At 37.6% G+C, this 24,015-nt stretch overlaps 2 protein-coding genes and 1 long non-coding RNA gene across 3 annotated transcripts; 2 read left to right on the top strand and 1 right to left on the bottom strand.

Annotated features, from left to right (window-relative positions):
* Positions 1-1,331: 1,331 nt before the first annotated feature.
* Positions 1,332-12,431, top strand: LOC126594506 (uncharacterized). Its single transcript, XR_007613307.1, has 2 exons — positions 1,332-1,417; positions 12,153-12,431. It is a non-coding gene; the product is annotated as an uncharacterized LOC126594506 (long non-coding RNA).
* Positions 12,432-13,756: 1,325 nt separating this feature from the next.
* Positions 13,757-21,594, bottom strand: LOC126594464 (ankyrin repeat-containing protein BDA1-like). The gene is made up of 2 exons (XM_050260800.1): positions 20,900-21,594; positions 13,757-14,851 (listed from the first exon to the last, which is right to left on the bottom strand). The coding sequence occupies exons 1-2, from the start codon at positions 21,515-21,517 to the stop codon at positions 13,895-13,897; spliced, it is 1,575 nt and encodes a 524-aa protein (XP_050116757.1). The 5' UTR covers positions 21,518-21,594; the 3' UTR covers positions 13,757-13,894.
* On the top strand, positions 14,808-23,683 carry LOC126594492 (uncharacterized). Its single transcript, XM_050260839.1, has 2 exons — positions 14,808-16,429; positions 23,130-23,683. Exons 1-2 carry the CDS (start codon positions 16,035-16,037, stop codon positions 23,158-23,160), a joined length of 426 nt encoding a protein of 141 aa, XP_050116796.1. The 5' UTR covers positions 14,808-16,034; the 3' UTR covers positions 23,161-23,683.
* Positions 23,684-24,015: the final 332 nt, after the last annotated feature.

Here is a 24,015-nt window from a genome sequence, read left to right as displayed (position 1 = left end):
AATAAGAAAGGTTTGGTTGGATTGGTTTACAAGGAGAGAGGGATTGTTTGTCGCGTAAAAGGAGTGTTTAACTCTCTTTCAATTCTATAACATAAATCTGAATATTGTTATATTTTCAAGTCATATCTTATGTGATTAGTTTTTGTACATGGTATAAGTTAGTAAACGTACTGACACGAAGAAGACTATGTCATGCATTTCTACTTCTATTCCAATCCGATGTATATCAGACCGTTCCCGGTTCCCGCAACAGCCTTTGTGTCTTCTACAACTCCGACATCGACGAGCTAGATAGCTGCTTTGCCTGGTAAGATTTTTGTCCTCAATTTGAAATTGGTTGTTTAATTCCTGTTTATTTGCCAAGAAATCTTGAATATACCCATAACTTGCCTCCCTCTTTCAGTTTTGAAATTTAAATTTTAAGGTATGAGGGGTTTCGAACAGGGGCTTAAATTGGGTTAGGGTTTTGTTCAATTTTAATTTCTTTTTTCTGGTTTTAGTTTCAAGTTTTGGCTTTGATCTCTTTACTTATCAAAATTTTCATGAAATTTAAATTTATTTGTCTAATTAGATTACGTATGCCTTCAATTCTTTATTTAATTGTTTTGTTTGCGTTCAGGTGTGATGATCTAAATTTTATATGTTTGGAATTATTCACTTAACACCAATTTGTTACATTCAGGTCTCCACCCCACATATAACAAGTTCAAATTCCATAGAAGTCGGTTCTGCAGATTGTGTCTGCAATTAGATCAGAGATGAACTGCTCTTTTGTTATCATGCGGAGGATTGCTTTTGTGAAGAATCTGAAGCAGTTCCTATCTGTATGTTTACTCTCTGTATGTTTATTGCCATGTAGTTCTGTCTTTTCTAATTGATGTGTGTTCACGTTACACTGCGATTCATGATGATGATTTAATTGTTTCTCGATTTGTAATTGTTTGCAAATATTGTGGCATATTTGAATTGCAATCTGTGTTTGTATGAAAGGGATGGCATATCATGTTGCTGACTTAATTGTTTATGTTTTTTATATTTGCGATGGTGTTATGATCGATCAGGTGATTGTTGACCTGTGACTTTGTTTGGAGCTCACGTGGCTCCCATTGGATTCAGTATGCTTGAGCTACTGCCAATCTATAGGTAAAGGTTAAATTTACATACAAATTTTTTATTTTTCTTGATTGGAATTTGGGCTTTTTATTCGTCCTTATCCCAAAGTTCTGTAATTTATGCAACTTTGATCGAAAGCCATGGTTTTTATTGCTGAAAATTGTTAACCTCAGTTTAGATATTCATTTACTCATTAAAATGCCGTTTTGGGTTCCGTAACCTATCCTCCTTGCTCCTCTTTAACTCTAGAATCTTCAGAATATATGTGGGTTTTGCTTCGAATTTGATAAACCTCTCTGGGTTCGTGAGCTAATACAGTTTTTGGGTACTGATAATATTTGTAGAACGTGGAAACAATATTGCCTGGTCTTCTAAATTTTCATCTCAGAGGCTGTTGGTCATAGTGCAGAGGATTAAGTTCCGAAAACAGTTTGGAGTTTGGTTTTTACCAAGATTCATTATTTTTCCATTGTATTTTCAATTTGCAGGGTTTAAAAACCTCAAGTACCTTGAAATATGTGGTTTGGGACTGATGGATGTCTTCGGAGCTTAAGTGAGCATAATGTCAACAAACATAATCTGAGGTGATAAATCATTTACCAACTACTAAATTACAAAGGGTAACAGTTCCACTGGAGGTCATACCGATGATTTTAGGTTGTTTTTTCAAGGTTTTGGGAATGAAATAACTTTTTTATCCTAAAGAAACAGAAGAGATGATAACAACTATATCATAACTAACTTTTGTATGCAGAGCAGGTATAACACTGAAAAAAATGAGAGCAAAAATCTTTATATTTTCCAGACCTTTATGATAGGTGACTGACTTCACCATTCCGAGTGACAGAATTATGACCACAGATTAGTATGTCAAATCAATAACTAGCATAAATTAGTCAGTGTTTTTGTGATTTATTTGCTTTTGGATTGTGGATTTGGTTCAAATTTTTTGGGTTGCATTTTGTGGTTCTTGCCTAATTGTTATTTAATTAATTAATTATTATTTTTTTGGTTGGATAGGTGCTGTTGTCAAATTTTGTGCATCTCTTTTTAGAAGCAACTCATAGGTGCGTTGTACAGGTTTGTCGTATACTCATTTTTTATAAACTATGCATGGTATTTGTTAAATACTGTGGCATTTTAAAGTTCTTGCTTCTGTGACCCTGATATGATATTGTGTATTCGTTTTATTTAATTACAATTTAGGTATGATGGAAAATTTTAAATTTGATTTATGTGTGTTTCATTTTTTCTTCTTCTCAGATATCAATCTATCGGTTTTTGGCTGGTGTAGCTATCGATTTGTTCTTTGGTTTTTCGCTCCGTTTGGGGAGAGAAACGAGGATGGGGAAGCTATCTTGGATTTTGCAATGGCATATGATCTCTTCTTAGCCAACACCTTCTTTAAGAAGAGAGAAGAACATGTGATCACCTACAAGAGTGGGTCGTCAAAAACACAAATAGATTTTCTTCTAATGAGGAAAGGGGATCGTATAACTTGTAAGGATTGCAAAGTTATACCAGGAGAGAGCGTGGCTAATCAACACCGCTTGTTGGTGATGGATGTACATATCAAAAGAGTAAGACAAAAGAACAAGACTTGGAAGTGCCCAAGGACTAGATGGTGGAATCTAAGAGAAGAAAAACAAGCCATTTTCAAAGAGAAGGTAATCACCCAATGTGTGTGGGATAGAGAGGGGGAAGCTAGCCAAATGTGGGATTCCATGGCTAGTTGTATCCGAAAAGTAGCAAAAGAGGTATTAGGAGAGTCCAAGGGCTTTGCCCCACACCAAAAGGAATCTTGGTGGTGGAATGAGGAGGTACAAACAAAGGTGAAGGCTAAGAAGGAATGTTGTAAAGCCTTATACAAGGAGAGGACCGATGAAAATGGTGAAAGGTATAGAAAAGCGAAGCAAGAGGCGAAGAAAGCTGTCAGAGAAGCTAAGTTAGCGGCTTACGACGATATGTATAAACGACTAGATACCAAAGAAGGAGAGTTGGATATCTATAAACTATCTAGAGCAAGGGAAAAGAAGACAAGGGACCTAAACCAAGTGAGGTGCATCAAGGATGAGGATGGAAAGGTTCTTGCTACAGAGAACGCGGTTAAAGACAGATGGAGAGGTTATTTTCATAATCTTTTCAATGAAGGACATGAAATGAGTGCTTCTTTAAGGGAGTTGAGTAACTCAGAAGAGTGTAGAAACTACTCTTTTTATCGTCGAATCCGGAAGGAAGAAGTGGTTGTAGCTTTGAAGAAGATGAAGCATAAAAAAGCAATAGGCCCAGACGATATACCAATCGAAGTGTGGAAACTTTTGGGAGAGACAGGTATAACATGGCTCACTGACCTTTTCAATAGGATTTTGAAAACGAAGAAGATGCCAAATGAGTGGCGAACGAGCACTTTGGTGCCTATTTACAAGAATAAGGGCGACGTACAAAATTGCATGAACTATAGGGGTATTAAGCTAATGAGCCATACAATGAAGCTCTGGGAGAGAGTCATTGAGCATAGATTGAGGCAAGAGACACATGTTTCGGACAACCAATTCGGGTTCATGCCAGGGCGCTCAACCATGGAGGCAATCTATCTCTTACGAAGATTGATGGAAAGATATAGAGATGGGAAAGAGGATTTACACATGGTCTTTATAGATTTGGAAAAAGCGTATGATAGGGTCCCAAGAGACATTCTTTGGAGGATTTTAGAGAAGAAAGGAGTACGAGTAGCATATATCCAAGCTATAAAGGATATGTATGAAGGAGCAAAGACTGCCGTAAGAACTCATGAAGGACAAACCGAAAGCTTTCCCATAACTGTAGGATTACATCAAGGCTCATCCTTAAGTCCTTACCTTTTTGCGTTGGTAATGGATGAGTTAACAGGACATATTCAAGATGATATTCCTTGGTGTATGCTTTTCGCAGACGATATAGTGTTGATAGATGAAACTCAGGAAGGGGTAAATGCAAAGCTTAACCTTTGGAGAGAAGTGTTGGAATCTAAAGGTCTTCGCCTAAGCCGATCAAAGACAGAATATATGGAGTGCAAGTTCAATGCAAATGGAGGCCAAAACGAGTTAGGGGTGAGGATCGGAGATCAAGAAATACCAAAGAGCGACCGTTTTCGTTACCTAGGATATATCTTGCAAAAGAACGGAGAATTAGATGGAGATCTCAACCATAGAATACAAGCTGGATGGATGAAGTGGAAGAGTGCATCTGGCGTGTTGTGTGACCGCCGTATGCCACTGAAGCTCAAGGGAAAATTTTATAGGACGGCAATAAGGCCGGCGATGCTGTATGGCACAGAATGTTGGGCGGTGAAACATCAACACGTACACAAAATGGGTGTAGCGGAGATGAGGATGCTTCGTTGGATGTGTGGGCACACGAGAAAGGATAAGATTAGGAATGAGGATATCCGGGGTAAAGTAGGAGTAGCCGAAATTGAAGGAAAGATGAGAGAAAATCGGTTACGGTGGTTTGGACATGTGCAAAGAAGGCCTACTGACGCTCCGATTAGAAGATGCGACTATGGGACAGAGGTTCAGGGCCGAAGGGGTAGAGGAAGACCTAGGAAAACTTTGGAAGAGACTCTAAGAAAAGACTTAGAGTACTTGGATCTAACGAAGGACATGACACAGGATCGAGCACAATGGCGTTCTAAGATTCATATAGCCGATCCCACTCAGTGACTTGGACTTTCCAAGTCTCCAACCGAGAAGTTTTCCTCACTCGGGAAATTAAGGGAACACTACCCTAACCTACATGCTCCACTCAGAAAGCTTCAACATACAAGCTTCAACAAAAGAAAATTCAAAGAACTTAGCGAAGAAGGCTTTGGTGTATTTAACATAATACGTTGAAATGAAGGAAAACTTATTTATTGATATCCCCGATAAGCTACAAATATGTACATATACATGAGTCAAAATAAACACACAAGAGGGAGCCTTCACAAAGGTTGCTTAGGAGAAGTCTCAGCAGTCGGTAGAGCCCCAGAAAGAGAAGGCACCGGAGGGGGATCATTTGGAGCCTCAGTACTGGACAGAACCCTAGAAGGAGGAGGCATCAGAGGTTGATCATTTGGAGCTTCATTACGCGGTACAGCCCTAGAAGACGAAGGCAATAAATGCCTTTGGAACAAACCCACAAATCTCTGATGATCAAGTAAAACCTGACCATCAGTTTCCTTCATCTGGTCAAGCTTCCTCTTCATGTTTGTAGCATAGTCATGTGCGAGCCGGTGCAACTGTTTATTCTCATGCTTGAGCCCTCTAATCTCCTGTTTGAGACTCATCACTTCAGCCGCCAATGATTCAACTTGGCGGGTTCGAGCAAATAGGCGTTGAGCCATATTAGACACAGAACCTGCACACTGAACACTGAGAGCCAGCGAATCCTTAACAGCTAACTCATCAGACCGTTTGGAAAGTAGTCTGTTATCTTTGGGAGTGAGAAGGTTCCTGGCCACCACCGCAGCGGTCATATCATTCTTCATCACGGAATCCCCAACGGTAAGAGGACCAGTTGGGGAGACGAAGGATGGGCGCCATATGTTGTCTGGAGAAGGCGGGGCTGCCTCTTCAACAAGGTTCAAGTCAAAACGACGGTCGGAGGGGCCAGACATTTTCAAAGGTGTTGAAGAGAGAAGAGGTCGGACAAATCAAGATCTTAGAAGTGCAAGAATGAAGCTTCTACTGGTGGAGATTCAAGTGTGCTTTGGAACTTAATGCCAGCCCCTATAAAAATCTGCACTCGACGGAGCTTCAGAAATCGAAGAGGCGCCTGCTCAGAAATCGAAGAGGCGTTTGCTTTCTCAAAAGTTGGGCTGCTTAGAGATCACGAGGGTTGATCTCAGAAATCGAAGAGGCGTTTGCTTTCTCAAAAGTTGGGCTGCTCAAAGACCACGAAGGCCGATCTCAGAAATCGAAGAGGCGCTCGCTTTCTCAAAAGCTGGGCTCCCCAGAGACCACGAGGGCCGATCTCAGAAATCGAAGAGGCACCTACTTTTCCAGCCTTGTCAGCACCTGTCACACGCACACTCAGCTTTGCGGAAATTATGGGCATTCTGTCAAAGACTTCTGGGGAAGTAGTCCCACACGCAACAATAGCTCATGGGTACCACAGATAACTTTGCCAAAGTTCTCTGCCAAAGTTGAGCACGTGAAGCTTGCAGCTCCCACTACACCGCTCTGACCAAGAAGGGTAAAAGAATAGCAAAGAAACAGCACTAACAAAGTTTAGACCCATAAATTTTGAAGGTCTAGCTACCATATTATTACCCACAAGGGTAAAGGAACAGTACCACTGTTGGATAATTGGAAAGTCCCTGTGTGTCAACCTCTGTGCTTCGTGGCAAGGTAGACTAGCAAACATGCCCAACCTTTACTCACATTCGAGAAAACACTCCCAACAAGATTGCTTGCTCCAAAATCGAAGAGGCACCGCCCTCCGAATCTCGAGAGCCACTCTCCCAACATGATTACTTTCTCAAAAATCGAAGAGACACTGCTCCCCGAATCTCGAGAGCCAGACCCCCAGCATGATTGCTTTCTCAAAAATCGATGAGGCATCGTTCTCCGAATCAATTGAAGAGGCGCTCGCTTTCTCAAAAGCTGGGCTGCTCAGAGACCACGAGGGCCGATCTCAGAAATCGAAGAGGCACCTACTTTTCTAGCCTTGTCAGCACCTGTCACACGCACACTCAGCTTTGCAGAAATTATGGGCATTTTGTCGAAGACTTCTGGTGAAGTAGAAAGCACATGAATCTTACTGTTCAATCACCCACTTCCCACACGCAACAATAACTCATGGGTACCATAGATAACTTTGCCAAAGTTCTCTGCCAAAGTTGAGCACGTGAAGCTTGCAGCTCCCACTACATCGCTCTGACCAAGAAAGGTAAAAGAATAGCAAAGAAACAGCACTAACAAAGTTTAGACACATAAATTTTGAAGGTCTAGCTACCATATTATTACCCACAAGGGTAAAGGAACAGTACGGATAATTGGAAAGTCCCTGTGTGTCAACCTCTGTGCTTCGTGGCAAGGTAGACTAGCAAACATGCCCAACCTTTACTCACATTCGAGAAAACACTCCCAACAAGATTGCTTGCTCCAAAATCGAAGAGGCACCGTCCTCCGAATCTCGAGAGCCAGACTCCCAACATGACTACTTTCTCAAAATCGAAGAGAGGGTAAAGGAACAGTACCATTGCTGGATAATTGGAAAGTCCCTGTGTGTCAACCTTTGTGCTTCGTGGCAAGGTAGACTAGCAAACATGTCCAACCTTTACTCACATTCGAGACAACACTCCCAACAAGATTGCTTGCTCCAAAATCGAAGAGGCACCGCCCTCCGAATCTTGAGAGCCAGACTCCCAACATGATTACTTCCTCAAAAATCGAAGAGACACTGCTCTCCGAATCTCGAGAGTCAGACCCCCATCATGATTGCTTTCTCAAAAATCGAAGAGGCATCGTTCTCCGAATCTCGAGAGCCAGATACCACAGACCACTTTTTCAAAGTGCTCTGACAGAGTTAAAACATGTGAAACTGGCAGCTCCCACTACCGTGCTATGACCAAGCAGGGTAAAGGAATAGCATTACTACTTGTTGTTAGGGAGACTCCTATATATGTCGACCTCCATCCCCAACGGACAGGCAGACCTGCAAAAATGCTCAACCCTTCATCATATCTGAGAGGGCACTCCCAACGAAGCCTTTCGAAATATTCAGCTTTCTTTCCCCCCGATAATACCTCTGCAAACAAGCTATACTAGAGCAAGAATATCTCATATCATCAGGGTTAAAAGCAAGAGTATCCCATATCATGCTTTTTCCCTGTCTTTTCTTTTGGCCTTGTTTTTACCTGCAAGACAAGGAGAAAGAGAGCAATCAGTCAGCACTTGGAATCAAGCTTCCAGCCAGGAAGTGACTGCCTGGAACCCCTTACCTGATTACTTACCTGGCATTGCTCTCGAGTACTCATCTTCAACATCTTATGTTTCCAGGGAAGATTCCGCATCTGCTTGAGGAACAGATAGGGCAAGTGCGAAGGATACAAGGAAGCATGTGGAGACAAGCGTAACAGCACACGTGCCGATACATCCATTACTCTGTCAAAAGCAAAAGTATCCCATATCAGCAGGGTGGAACGTACTCTAGATTTGGTGGACTTGTTTTGACCCTCAAATTCTTCAGTCGGCCTTATACTCTGGAGGAAACCAGAAAACCCTCCAGCTCAGTTCAAGAATAAGCCTGTGGAAAGTTACTTCTTCAAAAGCAAAAGTATCTCATATCATCTCTTCTCATTTTTTTTCTCTTTATCCTTCATGCTGCTGCAAGATGGGGAGAAGGTGAACAATCAGTCGGAGCTCTGATTGCTTACCTTGTCTGTCACCTCTTTCAGCAGACCCCCTAGCTCGGCGACTTGGGAGACTCCTACTACATGGTTTGTATCGTGCTTGACCAAGCCTGAAACTACAAGTAAGCTTCAAGTGAAATTGATACATTACCTTGTGCATCTCCACCAGTTAAAGATACCACCCCTGATGGAGGAAGAGTACTTCCAGAGAAGATGCCACATCTACCTATGAGACAGATAAGGCAAGTCAAGACGACACCACACTCCGATACTTAGAAGTTTCGTGATTACGAGATCATTCTCCCACAATATTTCCTAATGTCATTTGTACTAAATCATTCACTTGTACTCACTAAAGGAGAGCTTGAACCTATGTACTTGTGTAAACCCTTCACAATTAATGAGAACTCTTCTATTCCGTGGACGTAGCCAATCTGGGTGAACCACGTACATCTTGTGTTTGCTTTCCTATCTCTATCCATTTATATACTTATCCACACTAATGACCGGAGCAAACTAGCGAAGATCACAAAAAGCGACCGTTTTCGCTACCTAGGATCTATTTTGCAAGAGAACGGAGAATTAGATGGAGATCTCAACCATAGAATACGAGCTGGATGGAAAGAGTGCATCCGGCGTGTTGTGTGACCGTCGTAGGCCACTGAAGCTCAAGGGAAAATTTTATAGGACGGCAATAAGGCCAACGATGTTGTATGGCACAGAATGTTGGGTGGTGAAGCATCAACACGTACACAAAATGGGTGTAGCGGAGATGAGGATGCTTCGTGGGATGTGTGGGCACACGAGAAAGGATAAGATTGGGAATGAGGATATCCGAGGTAAAGTAGGAGTAGCCGAAATTGTAGGAAAGATGAGAGAAAATCGGCTCCGGTGATTTGGACATGTGCAAAGAAGGCCGACTGACGCTCCGGTTCGAAGATGTGACTACGGGACAGAGGTTCAGGGCCGAAGGGGTAGAGGAAGACCTAGGAAAACTTTGGAAGAGACTCTAAGAAAAGACTTAGAGTACTTGGATCTAACGGAGGACATGACACAAAACCGAGCGCAATGGCGTTCTAGGATTCATATAGCCGACCCCACTTAGTGGGAAAAGGCTTTGTTGTTGTTGTTGTTGTTGTTCGTTGCTTTCTCCTCCACCGCTTAGTTCTTGCTTCGGTAACAATCAGACACGTCCCCACACCTTTTCCTTCTTGCTGCAGTTAAGCTTTCCTCCTCCTCCACCACTCAGTTCTTGCTTCAGTCCGAATCAATTTTACCACCCAAAAACCCAGATCACTGTTGCTCATCCAAAACCCACACAGCCGCCACCACCACTTCATCCATCACCACGTTTTACGGATTCCTGTTGACTGAAGGTAAGCGAAAGTTGCCCCCTTCATATCCTCAAGTAAATTTGATTATCTATTAATTTCCCCCATTTATTTTTCAAATTTATATCAATTGCTAAGATTTTAGAAGGGTGTATGGGTTTGGGTAATTTTCATACGCTTGAGGTAGAGCTTTTGTAGACAAATATTGGTTATCTGGCATTTGAATTGAATTGGTATTGATTTTTCTTTTTTTCATATATTTTGGAACGATGAGATGGGCTATAGGTTGGCATATTTGAATGATGTATAGATCAGTTTATATATGTGATGATAATATACATTATATGTTCAGAAGGAGAAAGAAATTGAAGGTTGTCGCAACCAGTAACAGGTATTGGGCATACCTATTAGTTTCTAAACCACTTAGATTATAGCAGTCGGCGTCGTCCAAATGCTAAATTTTTTCTGGGTTCAGAGGAGATACCGATGAGCTTTAAGTGTAAATTGTAAATAAGTTGGGAGATTGAGAGATGAGCCGAGGAGGGAGATAGGGAGAGCAGGAAGCAGGCAGCGCGGTGATTTTTTACGTGTTGAGAGGGAGGGTCGGGGGATTGAAATGTTGTGTGAAGGAATAATCCAGACTAATGAAGAGGCAAGACATCTCACTGTGCAGTTTAAGAAAAAGAATAAACAATAAAAAAATTGAAACATGTGTTTTCCCGTTCTTTCGTCGTGTTTGGTACCCACACCAATTAACTTTGATAAATTATCATTCCTCTATAATACAGTCCGACAACAAAGTCTTATATAATTTGACTTGACTAACCCATATCATTTCATAAAAAAAAAAAGAAATGCATTTTTATCTTTACTATCGCAGAATGTGTTGATTTTATATGTTTAAGATAAATAAGAAAGGTTTGGTTGGATTGGTTTACAAAGAGAGAGGGATTGTTTGTTGCGTAAAAGGAGAGTTTAACTCTCTTTCAATTCGATAACGTAAATCTGAATATTGTTATATTTTCAAGTCATATCTTATGCGATTCGTTTTTGTACACGGTATAAGTTAGTAAACGTAGTGACAGGAAGAAGACTATGTCATGCATTTCTACTTCTATTCCAATCCGATGTATATCAGACCGTTCCCGGTTCCCGCAACAGCCTTTGGTGTGTCTTCTACAACTCCTACATCGACGAGCTAGATAGCTGCTTTGCCTGGTAAGATTTTTGTCCTCAATTTGAAATTGGTTGTTTAATTCCTGTTTATTTGCCAAGAAAACTTGAATATACCCATAACTTGCCTCCCTCTTTCAGTTTTGAAATTTAAATTTTTAGGTATGAGGGGTTTCGAACAGGGGCTTAAATTGGGTTAGGGTTTTGTTCAATTTTAATTTCTTTTTTCTGGTTTTAGTTTCATGTTTTGGCTTCAATCTCTTTACTTATCAAAATTTTCAAGAAATTTAAATTTATTTGTCTAATTAGATTGCGTATGCCTTCAATTCTTTATTTAATTGTTCTGTTTGCATTCAGGTGTGATGATCTAAATTTTATATGTTTGGAATTATTCACTTAATACCAATTTGTTACATTCAGGTCTCCACCCCACATTTAACAAGTTCAAATTCCATAGAAGTCGGTTCTGCAGATTGTGCCTGCAATTAGATCAGAGATCAACTGCTCTTTTGTTATCATGCGGAATATTGCTTTTGGGAAGGATCTGAAGCAGTTCCTATCTGTATGTTTACTCTCTGTATGTTTATTGCCATGTAGTTCTGTCTTTTCTAATTGATGTGTGTTCACGTTACACTGCGATTCATGATGATGATTTAATTGTTTCTCGATTTGTAATTGTTTGTAAATATTGTGGCATATTTGAATTGCAATCTGTGTTTGTATGAAAGGGATGGCATATCATGTTGCTGACTTAATTGTTTATGTTTTTCATATTTGCGATGGTGTTATGATCGATTAGGTGATTGCTGACCTGTGACTTTGTTTGGAGCTCACGTGGCTCCCGTTGGATTCAGTATGCTTGAGCTGCTGCCAATCTATAGGTAAAGGTTAAATTTACATACAAATTTTTTATTTTTCTTGATTGGAATTTGGGCTTTTTATTCGTCCTTATCCCAAAGTTCTGTAATTTATGCAACTTTGATCAAAAGCCATGGTTTTTATTGCTGAAACTTGTTAACCTCAATTTAGATATTCATTTACTCATTAAAATGGCGTTTTGGGTTCCGTAACCTAACCTCCTTGCTCCTCTTTAACTCTAGAATCTTCAGAATATATGTGGGTTTTGCCTCGAATTTGATAAACCTCTCTGGGTTCGTGAGCTAATACAGTTTATGGGTACTAAGCCGAAATTTTGTTGGATAGGAACCCATAAACAAGTATGAGGAAGTACGTGAATCATTACTCAGCAAGGGTGATTGTAGAGCGATATGGTACACGAGTATAATTTGAAACCAGTTATGGTTGATTGGTGGTGGGGAATTGTAGAGGGGATATGGTGCACATGAGTATAATTGGAATGGATACAAGAGTCTCTTTTAGATGGTGCACGACCTTAAGCTAAAGCTACAGGCCTGTTTTATATAAATACATTTTTTTCACTTGCAGTTGCAGAAGTGTTTCCCTCTCAGTGGGCATATAATCGAGTTCAACATAGTTATATTCCTTGGCTTAAGCTTTCATCTTTCTTCTTTTTTCAAAAGAGGTTAATTTTGTACTCATTTTTCAAGAATTATGCATAGTAGTTGTTAAATAGTTGTGGCATTTGAAAGGTCATGTAACTGACCTTAATGTGTTTTTTGGATTAAAAATTAGATGAGAAATACTGGAGAATGTAATTATAGAGATAACTTGGATTTCTACGTTTCTTGGGTATGATAGTTGCATTATTATGTTAGATAAAGTATATAACTAACATGCTAAATTGTATTGATAATATTTGTAGAACGTGGAAACAATATTGCCTGGTCTTCTAATTTTCACTTGCATACGATGCAATGAAACAGAATATTAGTTGAACTAGAAACGATTCTAATTATCCAAACATCAGGTTGGGTGCCACTTTAAATGTAGGAAAATTAAAAAAAAGGATCTTCAGTTGCTGTTTTTGGACTTGACTATGTTGGCTTCACTGTAAGTTGGAACACACTTTAATTTCGAATTTTCGATACATACGTGCACACATTTATATACTAACAATGTACATCTTACATTTGCGATTCAGTATTTGAAACCTTTTCAGTCGAACAAGATTAGAGTCCAAATATGAAGATTTGGAGACCCAAAGTAATCGGATCTCATGATCGAATTGGTGGTTTTCTAAGCATATTACTTAATTATATGGTGAGAAAATCGTTCAGTTATACTATCTATGTTGACTTACAGTACTTTCACTTATATCCAGTTGAATACAAGTCAAATAGAATATTAGTTGACTTAAAACCGATTCTAATTATTCAACGCAGAACTACCTAATGATCTTACCTGTAACATACATATTTATTAAAACCAATTCTAATGTACCCCGTGCACAAGGCTCCCGCTTTACGCAGGGTTTGGGAGAGGTGAATGTCGGCTAGTCTTACCCCCATTTATAGAGCTCGCTGTAAGTGTGAACAAACTTTTTTGATCCCAAATTCTTTATTATTTATGCTTATACATGCTTTGTTAAGATTGTTGAAATTGCAAGAATTTTATGCAGCGTAACAGATGACTCGGCTTGACTTCAATACCAAGAGGTTTAAAAAAGGTATTTTTTTTTTTTTGAGAAGAAAAAAAAAAAAAAAAAAAAAAAAAAAAGGTATTTATGATATTGTCATATTGATTCACCATGATTTAACAGGTAGAACTTGGAAATTAAACAAGCACAATCTCAAATCAGGTGCATTTTGCCACATCACCAACATCTACTACTACACATTAGGGACAATTAAACAAGCACGTTGTAGAATCCATAAAAAATCATGTAAATTGTATATAGTTAGGACTTAGAAATTAGCTATTTTGATGGTACATAGGCTCGTAATGCAAATCCAATAGAATCTAGATGAAATTGAAAGACTTGTTACACAACCTCAGGCGAATCAATCTCTTCAAAACGCATTGGATCGTTACATGAAAAGGAGCCAGTAGTGATCGTGTTCTTGAGACATGATTTTGACCTCAAGTACATGCGCCGCAACCACTTGGCCACCCAAATAAGAAACCGAATAGTGTGTATTACAACGACTATGGCCAGCAACCCATACCAAACATAGACGGAATACCTGTAAACGCTTAAACTTGAGTTTGCGTAAACCCTTGAATATGAAAAATCGAAAGGAGGAGGGACAATCATGAGCAGCACTTGTAGGTAGGTGGATGCCATGAATGTGAGAGTGATGCACATGGACATCGATAAGAGCCACATGCACAATCGATTGTGGAGAGGAAATCCACTAACGAGCAAAAGGGTGACACTCAAAGAAGCAAGGAACGAGATGGTATTGTAATTTACGAAAGCGACGAAGTCTTCTCCCCAAATGGAGCCTAACACTGCAGTTCCAGCTATGCATGTTCTCTCTTCACTGCAAATTGTTCTGTTATAAATGGTAGTGTTTGTATTATTGGTTTCCCAAACACCACCTGGTGGGTTGACTATGGCTTGAAAAGTCATGGTCGAGATCATCGTAGCCACAACCATCAGCATGCCACGTGTCTCGACCACCCAATTACTCGGATATCTCAAGCATTTCATAAATTTTATCCAGCACCTCCTTGCTGGCGTTGATCCATTTTCCGATGATGCTACTCGTTTGTGAAGCTTCTTTTTCTTCTTTACCCTTCCTGGATTATCATTTTCATTATTTTCTCTTCTGATTAATCCTGCGTCCATCAAAATCTGTGGAATTTCTAAGCTTCTGCTAAAGTCCTCTCTTGCAACGCTGCTGTACTCTATGATATCTAACATGGTCTGAGACATCCCATTCACACCGGTTGCTTCTGCTCTTATAGCATCAACGGAAAGCAGGTAACGTATAATCTGTAAATAATATATACACTTTATTAATTTGGTGGAAATTATGCTCCTAAGGGGAGCATACAAAAGAAAGTACACATATAAATTTGAGTTAATCTCAATTTACTACTTTGAATTTTCTTGATTTTTTACATTTGATATATCTAAATTTTTTTCGTCTCAGTTTGGAACTTAATTAAAGTTATAATTCTAGAACAATTTCATAGATCCGTTAAATTTTCCGTCAAAAGTTCCGTTAATTGATGATGTGACGAACATGTGAACAATAACTAGACACCACGTATTAATATAGACTCACATAATTATTAAAAAAATAAAAATTAACAAAAGAACTAAAATTAAAAAAAATAAAATAAAATACTATAAACCTACAAACCTACGAACCTAAAAACCTAAAAGGGTGAAGATCATTTAAAAGAAAAAGGGAAGTCGTGCAGCTGACCATGAAGGTCTCCGACGACCACCACGGTAGATTCCAGGCCTAGCTGATCGACGTTTGCCTCTTTGTGAAGGATCTTGGATGTGCAGAGGATCAAGCTATCGACAACCTCTACGGGAAACACGTCGGGCAATGGGTCAGGTCCAGATTTCTAGATGCCCAATAAAAAACAGACCTGAGGTTCCTAACCCATTCGAGACTAAGCTTTCTGTCGGCCAGCCAGCCAACTGGGGTTTTCGGATTAGGCTTTGGCTACGATGGGTTGTCTTCGGATTCGAAGTTGGTGATAGCGGAAGATGCCGAATCGATGACCGGCAACAGTTCTGCTGCTAATACTTCTTGCAACTTTTTGAGATGCAGATGGACGGAATTCTCTTTTATTCCAGTTGAAAGGGAGGTAAGGGAAGGGAGTGGGTTGCAGATCTGGGGAACGGAAACCCATATGCAGCACAAAAAGCAGTGGATTCATTCTACCGCTGCCCCATGTGCAGTCGAAGGGACGGAGATAGAGGCTTTTGTTTTTTTTGGTCAAAGGGAGATAGAGGCTCAAATTTGGTCATTTGCGATTCCTCCTCAATGTTTATCAGATTACTTATGGGGTGTAGTGAAATGAGGATTTTAAGGAGTAGGGATTATCATTCCTCTTTTTTTCTTTCCCTTACCTCATTTTCTATTTGAACGGTTTAATCCACAATAATATCTTATATTAATTTTTTATAGAAAAAAATAAATAAAATAAAGAATATAATGGAGAGGTTAAAATCACAATTAAGGTTTGATGTTATGTTTGCAGTTCCTAGTTCTGGAAGGTCTGGAGGTCTTTGTGCTATGTGGAAGACGGAAGCTAATCTATTGTTACGATCCTACTCTTCTAATCATATTGATCTGGAAGTAGGAGGGGTGGGTGATGACATTCACTGGAGAGTTACCTTCTTTTATGGTTTTCCGGCGGAGGGAGATAGGCATAAATCTTGGAGTTTGCTTCGACAGTTAAAAGATAATTCTAATTTGCCATGGTGCTGCATGGGGGACTTTAATGAGGTTTTTTGTGCGGAGGAACAGGAAGGAGGGGATATTCGTAGTGAACGACAAATGGAAGGTTTTCGTAATGCCATTACTAGTTGCCAACTTCAAGATTTAAGGTTTTCTTTCCCTTACCTCCTCTTCTATTTGAACATGATTAATCCATAATAACATCTTATATTATTTTTTTGTAGAAACAAAAAAAATAAAATAGAGAATATAAAAGAAATGGATGGAAGGGAATGGAAAGAGGGGAAGAGAATGGAAAGAGGATGTTAGAGAATCCTAGTCCGAATTTTAAAGCATTTTAAAAGACTTTAAAATTATGGTGTAGTCAACTAGGATTTTAAAAGAATTCAAATGTAGGGGTAGTCAATTAAAGAATTTCAAAAGACTTTAGAATCCTAATGTAGTCAACTAAGATTTTAAAAGATTTTTATAAAGTCCATGCAAACCTATCGGTATTAAAAAATTCATAAATTTTGAAAGATTTCTTACAATAAGAGATTTTGTAGGATTTGAGAAGGGATTATAAGCATAACAAAATCCTACCTCCACCCTATGATTTCTTTTCAATCCCCTCACTCTTTCTCTCTCTCTCCATTCTGCAACTCGATATTTCTTTCTCACTCTCTATTTTTCTCCAGACATAGAACATGCGAACCTGATTTCCTTTCACGTTTATCCATCACCATCCCAGTTGCAAACTACAACATTTAAAAAAAAAATTATTTCCTTTAGTTTGGACTGTGTAATAGTATTTCTTGTAATGCTTTGATGTGAAGTGTTAATGGCTACTAACTGTTCTTGTAATGATTATGCGTTCTATCTAAAGGTGTTAATTTTTTACCATGTTAATTGAACTCTTCGAAATTACTACTAAGAATCTTATTGTCAATTCAAGCTTTATGTTCTTTTTCATGTAATCATGTTAGTGTAATGGTGCAAGCATCTTCCAAAACCTATTCATATTCGTATTTATATTGGTAGTTGTACTTAGACTGAACAACACATTATGAACTAATCAATTGTTGAGGAAAAATGATTAATTTTGAGACATTTGATTTAAGAAGCATTATTTGTTTTGGTTAGTTAAAATTATTTTTCGTAAAAAAATCAAAATTCAAATGAGAAAGGGAAAAAAAAGACATATTTGATTGGTTTATATTTCCATATATATATATATATATATATATATGTTTTTGTCTTTTTCAAATTGTGCACTGAGAAAAGAATTTATATTGTAGGAGTTAAAAAGAAATCCTAAGAAATACATGAAAGAAATCCGTATAAATCCATCAAAATCTATAATAGAAATTCATAATAATTTGTCAAAATCCATATGAAATTGTAGAATCTATTAAAATCCTTTGAAATCTGTCACTTAAAAAAATTCATTAAAATCCTTTGAAATCCAAATTGACTACACCCCCTTAGTTTTTTATTTTTTAATATTTTAGTTTTTTTTAATTTGAATTTTTTTAATATCCACGTGTGCCATATTGACATGTAGCGCTTAGTCAGTATCCACGTGAGTGCCGTGTCATCAGTTAATAGAGGTTTTTACGAAAAACTTAACGGATGTGTAAGTGTCCTAGAATTATGATTTTTGGTATCAAATTGAAACAAAAAAAATACTTGATGTATCAAATGTTGAAAATTAAAAAACTTCTTAGTAGTAAACTAAGATTATTCCCATAAACTATATAAAAAGGGGAACAAACAAAATAAAATTAGCACGTGAACATACCTAAACTACCTATTAATAGAACCCTAGTTGTCAATCAAAACACTATGAAATTATTATTTTAACCCACTTATAAAAACTAAACAAAAATAAAAGGGTTAATCTCAGTTTACTACTTTGAAATTTATTGGTTTCAACATTTGGTACATCAAGTTTTTTTCGTCTTAAAGTGATACATGAAGTTATAGTTTAGGAATACTTTCATATATCCATTAAGGTTATTGTTAAATCAGTCGCTAACTAGTGACGTGGCACTCATGTAGACAATGACTAGGCGCCATGTGTCAATAGGGCTCACATGAAAATTAAAAAAATAATAAAAAGTAGAAAAAATTAAAAAAAAAACCATCGTCTTCTACCTTCCCCGATCCCATCCAACCATTCCTCAATTCTCTCCTCTGCACTCACCCAAACCTCCCTCCCTAAAACGTGCACGATTTAGAACCCTCATGGACCAGCGAAGATGAACAGGATCGCGGTGAGATCGGTGGTCGGCAGTCTGCGCTGAGCCCGGAACTACACTGCTGCATTTCCACAACGGTCGTTACTAGGCTGTTGGACAGTGCCGAGTTCCTGAACCACCGGAGCAATGACGATTTTAGCAAATCTGGGGCTGGCTTCGAAGTTTCTGGGTTTTGTCTTCTTAAAACCAAAGTGTGAAGGTTTAAGCTTCAATCGAAGCTCTATCAACAACATGGCTAGGTTTTGTATTACAGAAATTGGAGGTTTGGTTTGTTGATTAAGGGATGTGTGGCTATGATTCTCACGAGTGGATAGGTAAGGTAGGAGAGAATGAAGGTTGGCTGGGATTGGGGTGGGGGGTGGGGTAAAGAGGAAAGGGATCCTCTCCGGATCCCTTCCTTCTAATCCTCAAAATCAAGGAATCCATGCTGTTGAAATTTGATCCAACGGTTACAAACAGGGGCCCACTTTAAAAGTTATAATAACTTCAACCGTTGAATCAAATTTCAATGGTCCGGATCCCTTGATTTGGTGGATTAGAGCATCTCCAAATGAGATGTCAAATATAGTATGTCAAAATTTTATTTGATGGTTGATGTGGCAAATTGAATACGAGTGCTAAATTCTTTTCTTTTCCAATGGATGTGTTAAATATTTATTTTATTATTTTATTGGGCCTAGAGTTACATTAACAATTAAAAAATAATCAAAATTAGTTTTAGTTTTTATTCTATTGGTTGTTAATGGGATTCATGCATTAAAAATTAAATAAAATATATTTGACTCCTTCTTTGTTTGCTGTAAAAAAAAAGCACTAGAAAGCAAAGAGTCAAACGACTCACATGCCACATCATATATGGCATATCCTCTGGAGAGCACTTAAATGTCTTTTAATCCTATTTGGCATATTTGACATCTCCTTTGGAGATGGTCTTAGGAGGAAGGGATTTGGAGATGATCCTTTTTTCAGGGAAAGAGATAGGAGATGGTGGTTTTTTTTTAATTTCCACGTGGGCGCATTTTGACACGTGGCGCCTAGATATTGTCCACGTATGCACCACGTCACCAATTAACGACTGATTTAACACTAACCTTAATAGATGTATGAAAGTGTCCTAAAACTATGATTTCAGATACCACTTTGGCAGTGACGGAGTTAGAAATTTATGTCAGGAGGGACCTTTAAACTAACTGCAAGAAATTAAAAAAAAAACATATAGTAATATAGTTAATTGGAGAACAATTAAAAGTTAAATTTTCTAGCTTTTTAGTTAAAGTCGGAGCTTTAAAATTTAGTATTGAGATGATTACATTATAAAAATAGAGTTTGTTTACAAGTTTTGGTAAAAAAGGATTTCATATGTTAGATTCAAGTAAAAATTAAGGTTATGACTAGCTCAAAAATATTGTAAGATATTTCTTTCAACATAACGTAAAAATTTAAGGTTATGACTAGCGCAAAAATATTACAAGATATTTCTTTCAACATAACTGGATCTTATTCTCGAATGTATAAATCTTATTTTATATGAATTGATAAAAAAGGTAGAAGGTTTTTGGTTGTGGACATCTATTATTGGGAGTTTTAAAAAAGGAAAATTAATGAAAAAAGTTTAAAGACTTTGAGTTTTAATGATAAAAACAAAATAAACGGTAAAATGAATAGTAGAGGATTGACTTTTTAGTGTAAAAATATGGTTTTTCGTTAAAGTGAACAGTAGCAAAAGCTTTTCGTTAAAGTTCCCTTTTAAAAATCTGAAGTTTTGAACAATGTTTTTGGCTATGGACATCTATTATTGGGAGTTTTAAAAATCATTGGCGTCAGCAAGTTTCGAATAGCGGACCTCGTGTTCAACCGAACTCTAGTTAACCATTACACCACATACTTGTATTGATATATTAAGTGGACAACACGTACAAGACTGTAAATTCCAGGATGGGCCTCGCCTTCATGCGACTCCGCCACTACACTTTGGGATGAAAAAACTTGATATACCAAATTTTAAAAACTAAGAAATTTCGGGTTAATAAACTGAGATTAACCCAAAATAAAAAATTTGGGCAATTTAGTAATTACATAAACATAAATTTTGCTGTTTTTTATAGCAACCTCACATCCAAGTTAGTATAGCATGATGTATTTAAAACTCAAAAAAAAAAATTTGTTAAAAAAGACTTACAAATAAAATAAAATAATAAAAAAAAACTGCTCATCATTATCCCAATTTTCGTAACTAATTTTTTTTTTTAATTTTAAAAACTAGTTACACTTCATAATAAAAAACAAAACAAAACAAAATTGTGGGCATCTGCTAGTATTAATTTATATAGTAAAAAATTAAGAATATCCAATATAGAAAATGGAAATATATATACGTACCTTAATTTGCCTTAGCATCAAAGCTAAGCGCAGGATGGTCACACCACCATCACAGCCAGCTTTTGAGTTGAGGAACTCATCATTTCTGTTGTCTCTTTCAACCAACAGTCTTTCAACCAACAATTTCAAGCACTTTAACTGGTTGTGTATAATACACAAGTGCAAAACTGTTTCATTTGATCTGTTTTCAACTTTGACATAAATGGACTCAGGATTTTTATCAATCAACTTCTGAAGCACCTCAACTTCTCCATTCATGGCTGCATAGTGAAGAGGGATTCTTCCCTTTTCATCGCAACGCAAGCACGCATTAGCATACACAGATAACAAAGCTTCGACAGTCTCCTTCTGGCCCTCAGCAGAAGCCAAGTGCAGGGGCGTGCGTCCATCGGCGTCCACTCGCTCTGCAAGTTTGGGATTTTTAGTGCAAAGGGATTTGGTAAACTCAGCGTGGCCGAGCAAAGCCGAAACATGCAAGGGGGTTCCGGTTTTTCCGGTCTGCAGGGATATTCTCCTTGGAATTTCTGGGTCTTTTTCAATCAATCTGTTTAAGTATTCCACATCCCCAGTCCGTGATGCCTCGTATACTTCATCTTCATCATGCCTTGTGATCTCCATTGTTTTTTTTTTCTCTCTTTCTGAACTTTGCTTCACTTAGAAAAAATTTCAGAGAGCGATCGATTATTTGTAATAGCGAACAAAATGCGCGTATATCAAAAGGACTCTTATAAGGTTATATATAAAAGCAATTACAAAACGACTCAAAGGTGATTCGCGTATGTCCGCATGGACTGATTCTAACCGTACGTTGAAGCTTGTGTGGAGCTCGCAAAACATCGACCACCAAGACCAGTCCCCATCCTGCATGCGAGTGGCTAAAATCTGATTGTGTAGCAAAATTATTTTCGCGGAGAAATTTGTATGGAAAACAATAAAGGTAGCCGTCTGCATCTCCTGAAGTCGTCCAACAAGTCTTTGTTCATGATAGACCGGAGCTGGTAGTACTAAAAACAAGCTTTGAAGTTTTCCTGTTGTTTTTACTGTGCAATCATGCATGAGCAGGTTCTTAGTTAATTTTTTTCCCCATATTATGACAATTTTCTTTGGCTCATTTATGCAAACCTCGAAGTTTTCTGTTCTCATTTTCCCCAGATTTTGATTTTCTATAATATAGTTAGATCTTGTGTTTGTAATTAATTATAATTTGTGTGACATTTCCATGTTAAATACTACTAATTACTAATTAGTGAGTTCTGGGTATATTTAGGGAAATTTTATTTAGACCTACTTATTCTCTTTGTACACCCAACTTATCTTTTTTTATCTTGAAATTCCGAATGTGCCCAACAATTCTCCTTCTACATTCAAAAGTGAAAAAAAAACAAAAAATCAAAAATAAAATTTCAGAGGAAACTCCGGCCACCCCATCTCTCCAAACCCCAACAACCCCAAATTTCTACTCCTCCCCAACAAATTCAACTGCTGCAATTTCAATTGTAGTTCTTGAAGAAAGGTATAGCTGCTACCTTTCTGTACAAAGTCTTGGATTTTTATGTGGGGTTTCTTTTTTTGTGCGTTTTTTTTTTCTCTCATGATAATATTAATATTGTTGTGACTGTTAGTTATTAAATTCGACTATTGCATATGTTAAATTTTACTTCAAATTGTAGTAATTGTCATACACGTAAATATTTTTGTGTAGAATTGCAAACCGTTTGATTTAAGATGTAATATTGTCACGTGAACATCAGTACTTGCTGCTTTACACATCACAGAACACATGAACTACATTTTTCTTGATTCTGCTTTCAAAAAATATAATTAACAAATTCACCGATTTGGTAAAGTGCTTTTATAGGCACTTTAGAATTGTGCTATCTTCCCAATTTTTGTATAAATTGTGTTTCCATCATTGGGGTCCTCTAATTATGTACAGTCTAGACAGATTCACTGTATAATTACAAGTTTGTAGCTTCTCTACAATTTAAAAAGCAAGAAAATAAGTATTAATGGTGTGAATTAAAAACATCTAAAAAATATTATTTATAATTGAACAATCATATGTCAAACAAGTTTTTAAGATAACACTCAAACATAAGAATGTCATAAGCTGTAACTGTGATAAAATTGATGTAGCAGTACAAAATTCTGCACTACAAAACCTTACACACGTATTTATAGTTCTTAGAGACTTAACATATGTAATTAATTTTTGTTTTTTTTTTATCAGATATTTGTGTCGCAAGCGACATACGGAATAACTAGAGACCGAACAGAATAGGTAGCGTGCAATGAAGGTATTGCGGGCACGTTTGGTGGGCCATAGATTGGCATGGATATGACATGTAGTGCTGGACTGGATGGGACTTGCCTAGATTCATATTCGTTGTTTGGTGCTCACTAGCGGAAAAGAATCCTCGTCAGATTCTTTTTTTTGGAAATCTAGGGATTTCGTAATCGTGAGCGTTTATCGTATATCGTGCAGTCAGTTTTTATTAGGTACTATTTATATTTAATTTTAAAATTTAAATTTTGAAATGATTTCTGATCGCATGATATACGATGAACGGTCATAATCACAAAATTTCTAGAATGCCCAAGAAAAAGATCTAGCGAGAATCCTTTTCCCTCACTAGCCAGCAGACTGGACTAGATTAGATTAGTCCTTGTGGTCTATTGTTGTTCTAAATTTTGTCCCTGCAATCGTACCGTTGTAATATATGAGGTCTAAAACCTCCCAACGAGTCAGAATATCAGATCAGATTATTAGTACATGGAGGCAAATTCTCTGCCCTTCTATTTTCCATACATTTTCATCATCTTTCTGTTTGTGCAGTTACAGTTAAACCACGTCAACATTTTATATTGGTTTTTTATAGAAATAATAAGATAAAAAGCAATAGTAATATAAAATATTGACGTAACTTAATCGTGACCGTACAAAAAAATAAAAAATAAAAATGCATGAGAAGTGGAAGAACAGAGAATCTGAGTCCTTAGTGTATTCCCACAAATAAGGACAGGATGAATTTTGACTGTGAAACACCACGTGAAATGTAAGTGATATGAAAGGTGCCAAACGCTGGATCCTTGTGGTCTATTGCTAAATTTTGTCC

Source organism: Malus sylvestris, chromosome 12 (assembly GCF_916048215.2).
Source record: "Malus sylvestris chromosome 12, drMalSylv7.2, whole genome shotgun sequence".
NCBI lineage: Eukaryota > Viridiplantae > Streptophyta > Magnoliopsida > Rosales > Rosaceae > Malus > Malus sylvestris.
This window is presented reverse-complemented; position numbering and strand designations above follow the sequence as displayed.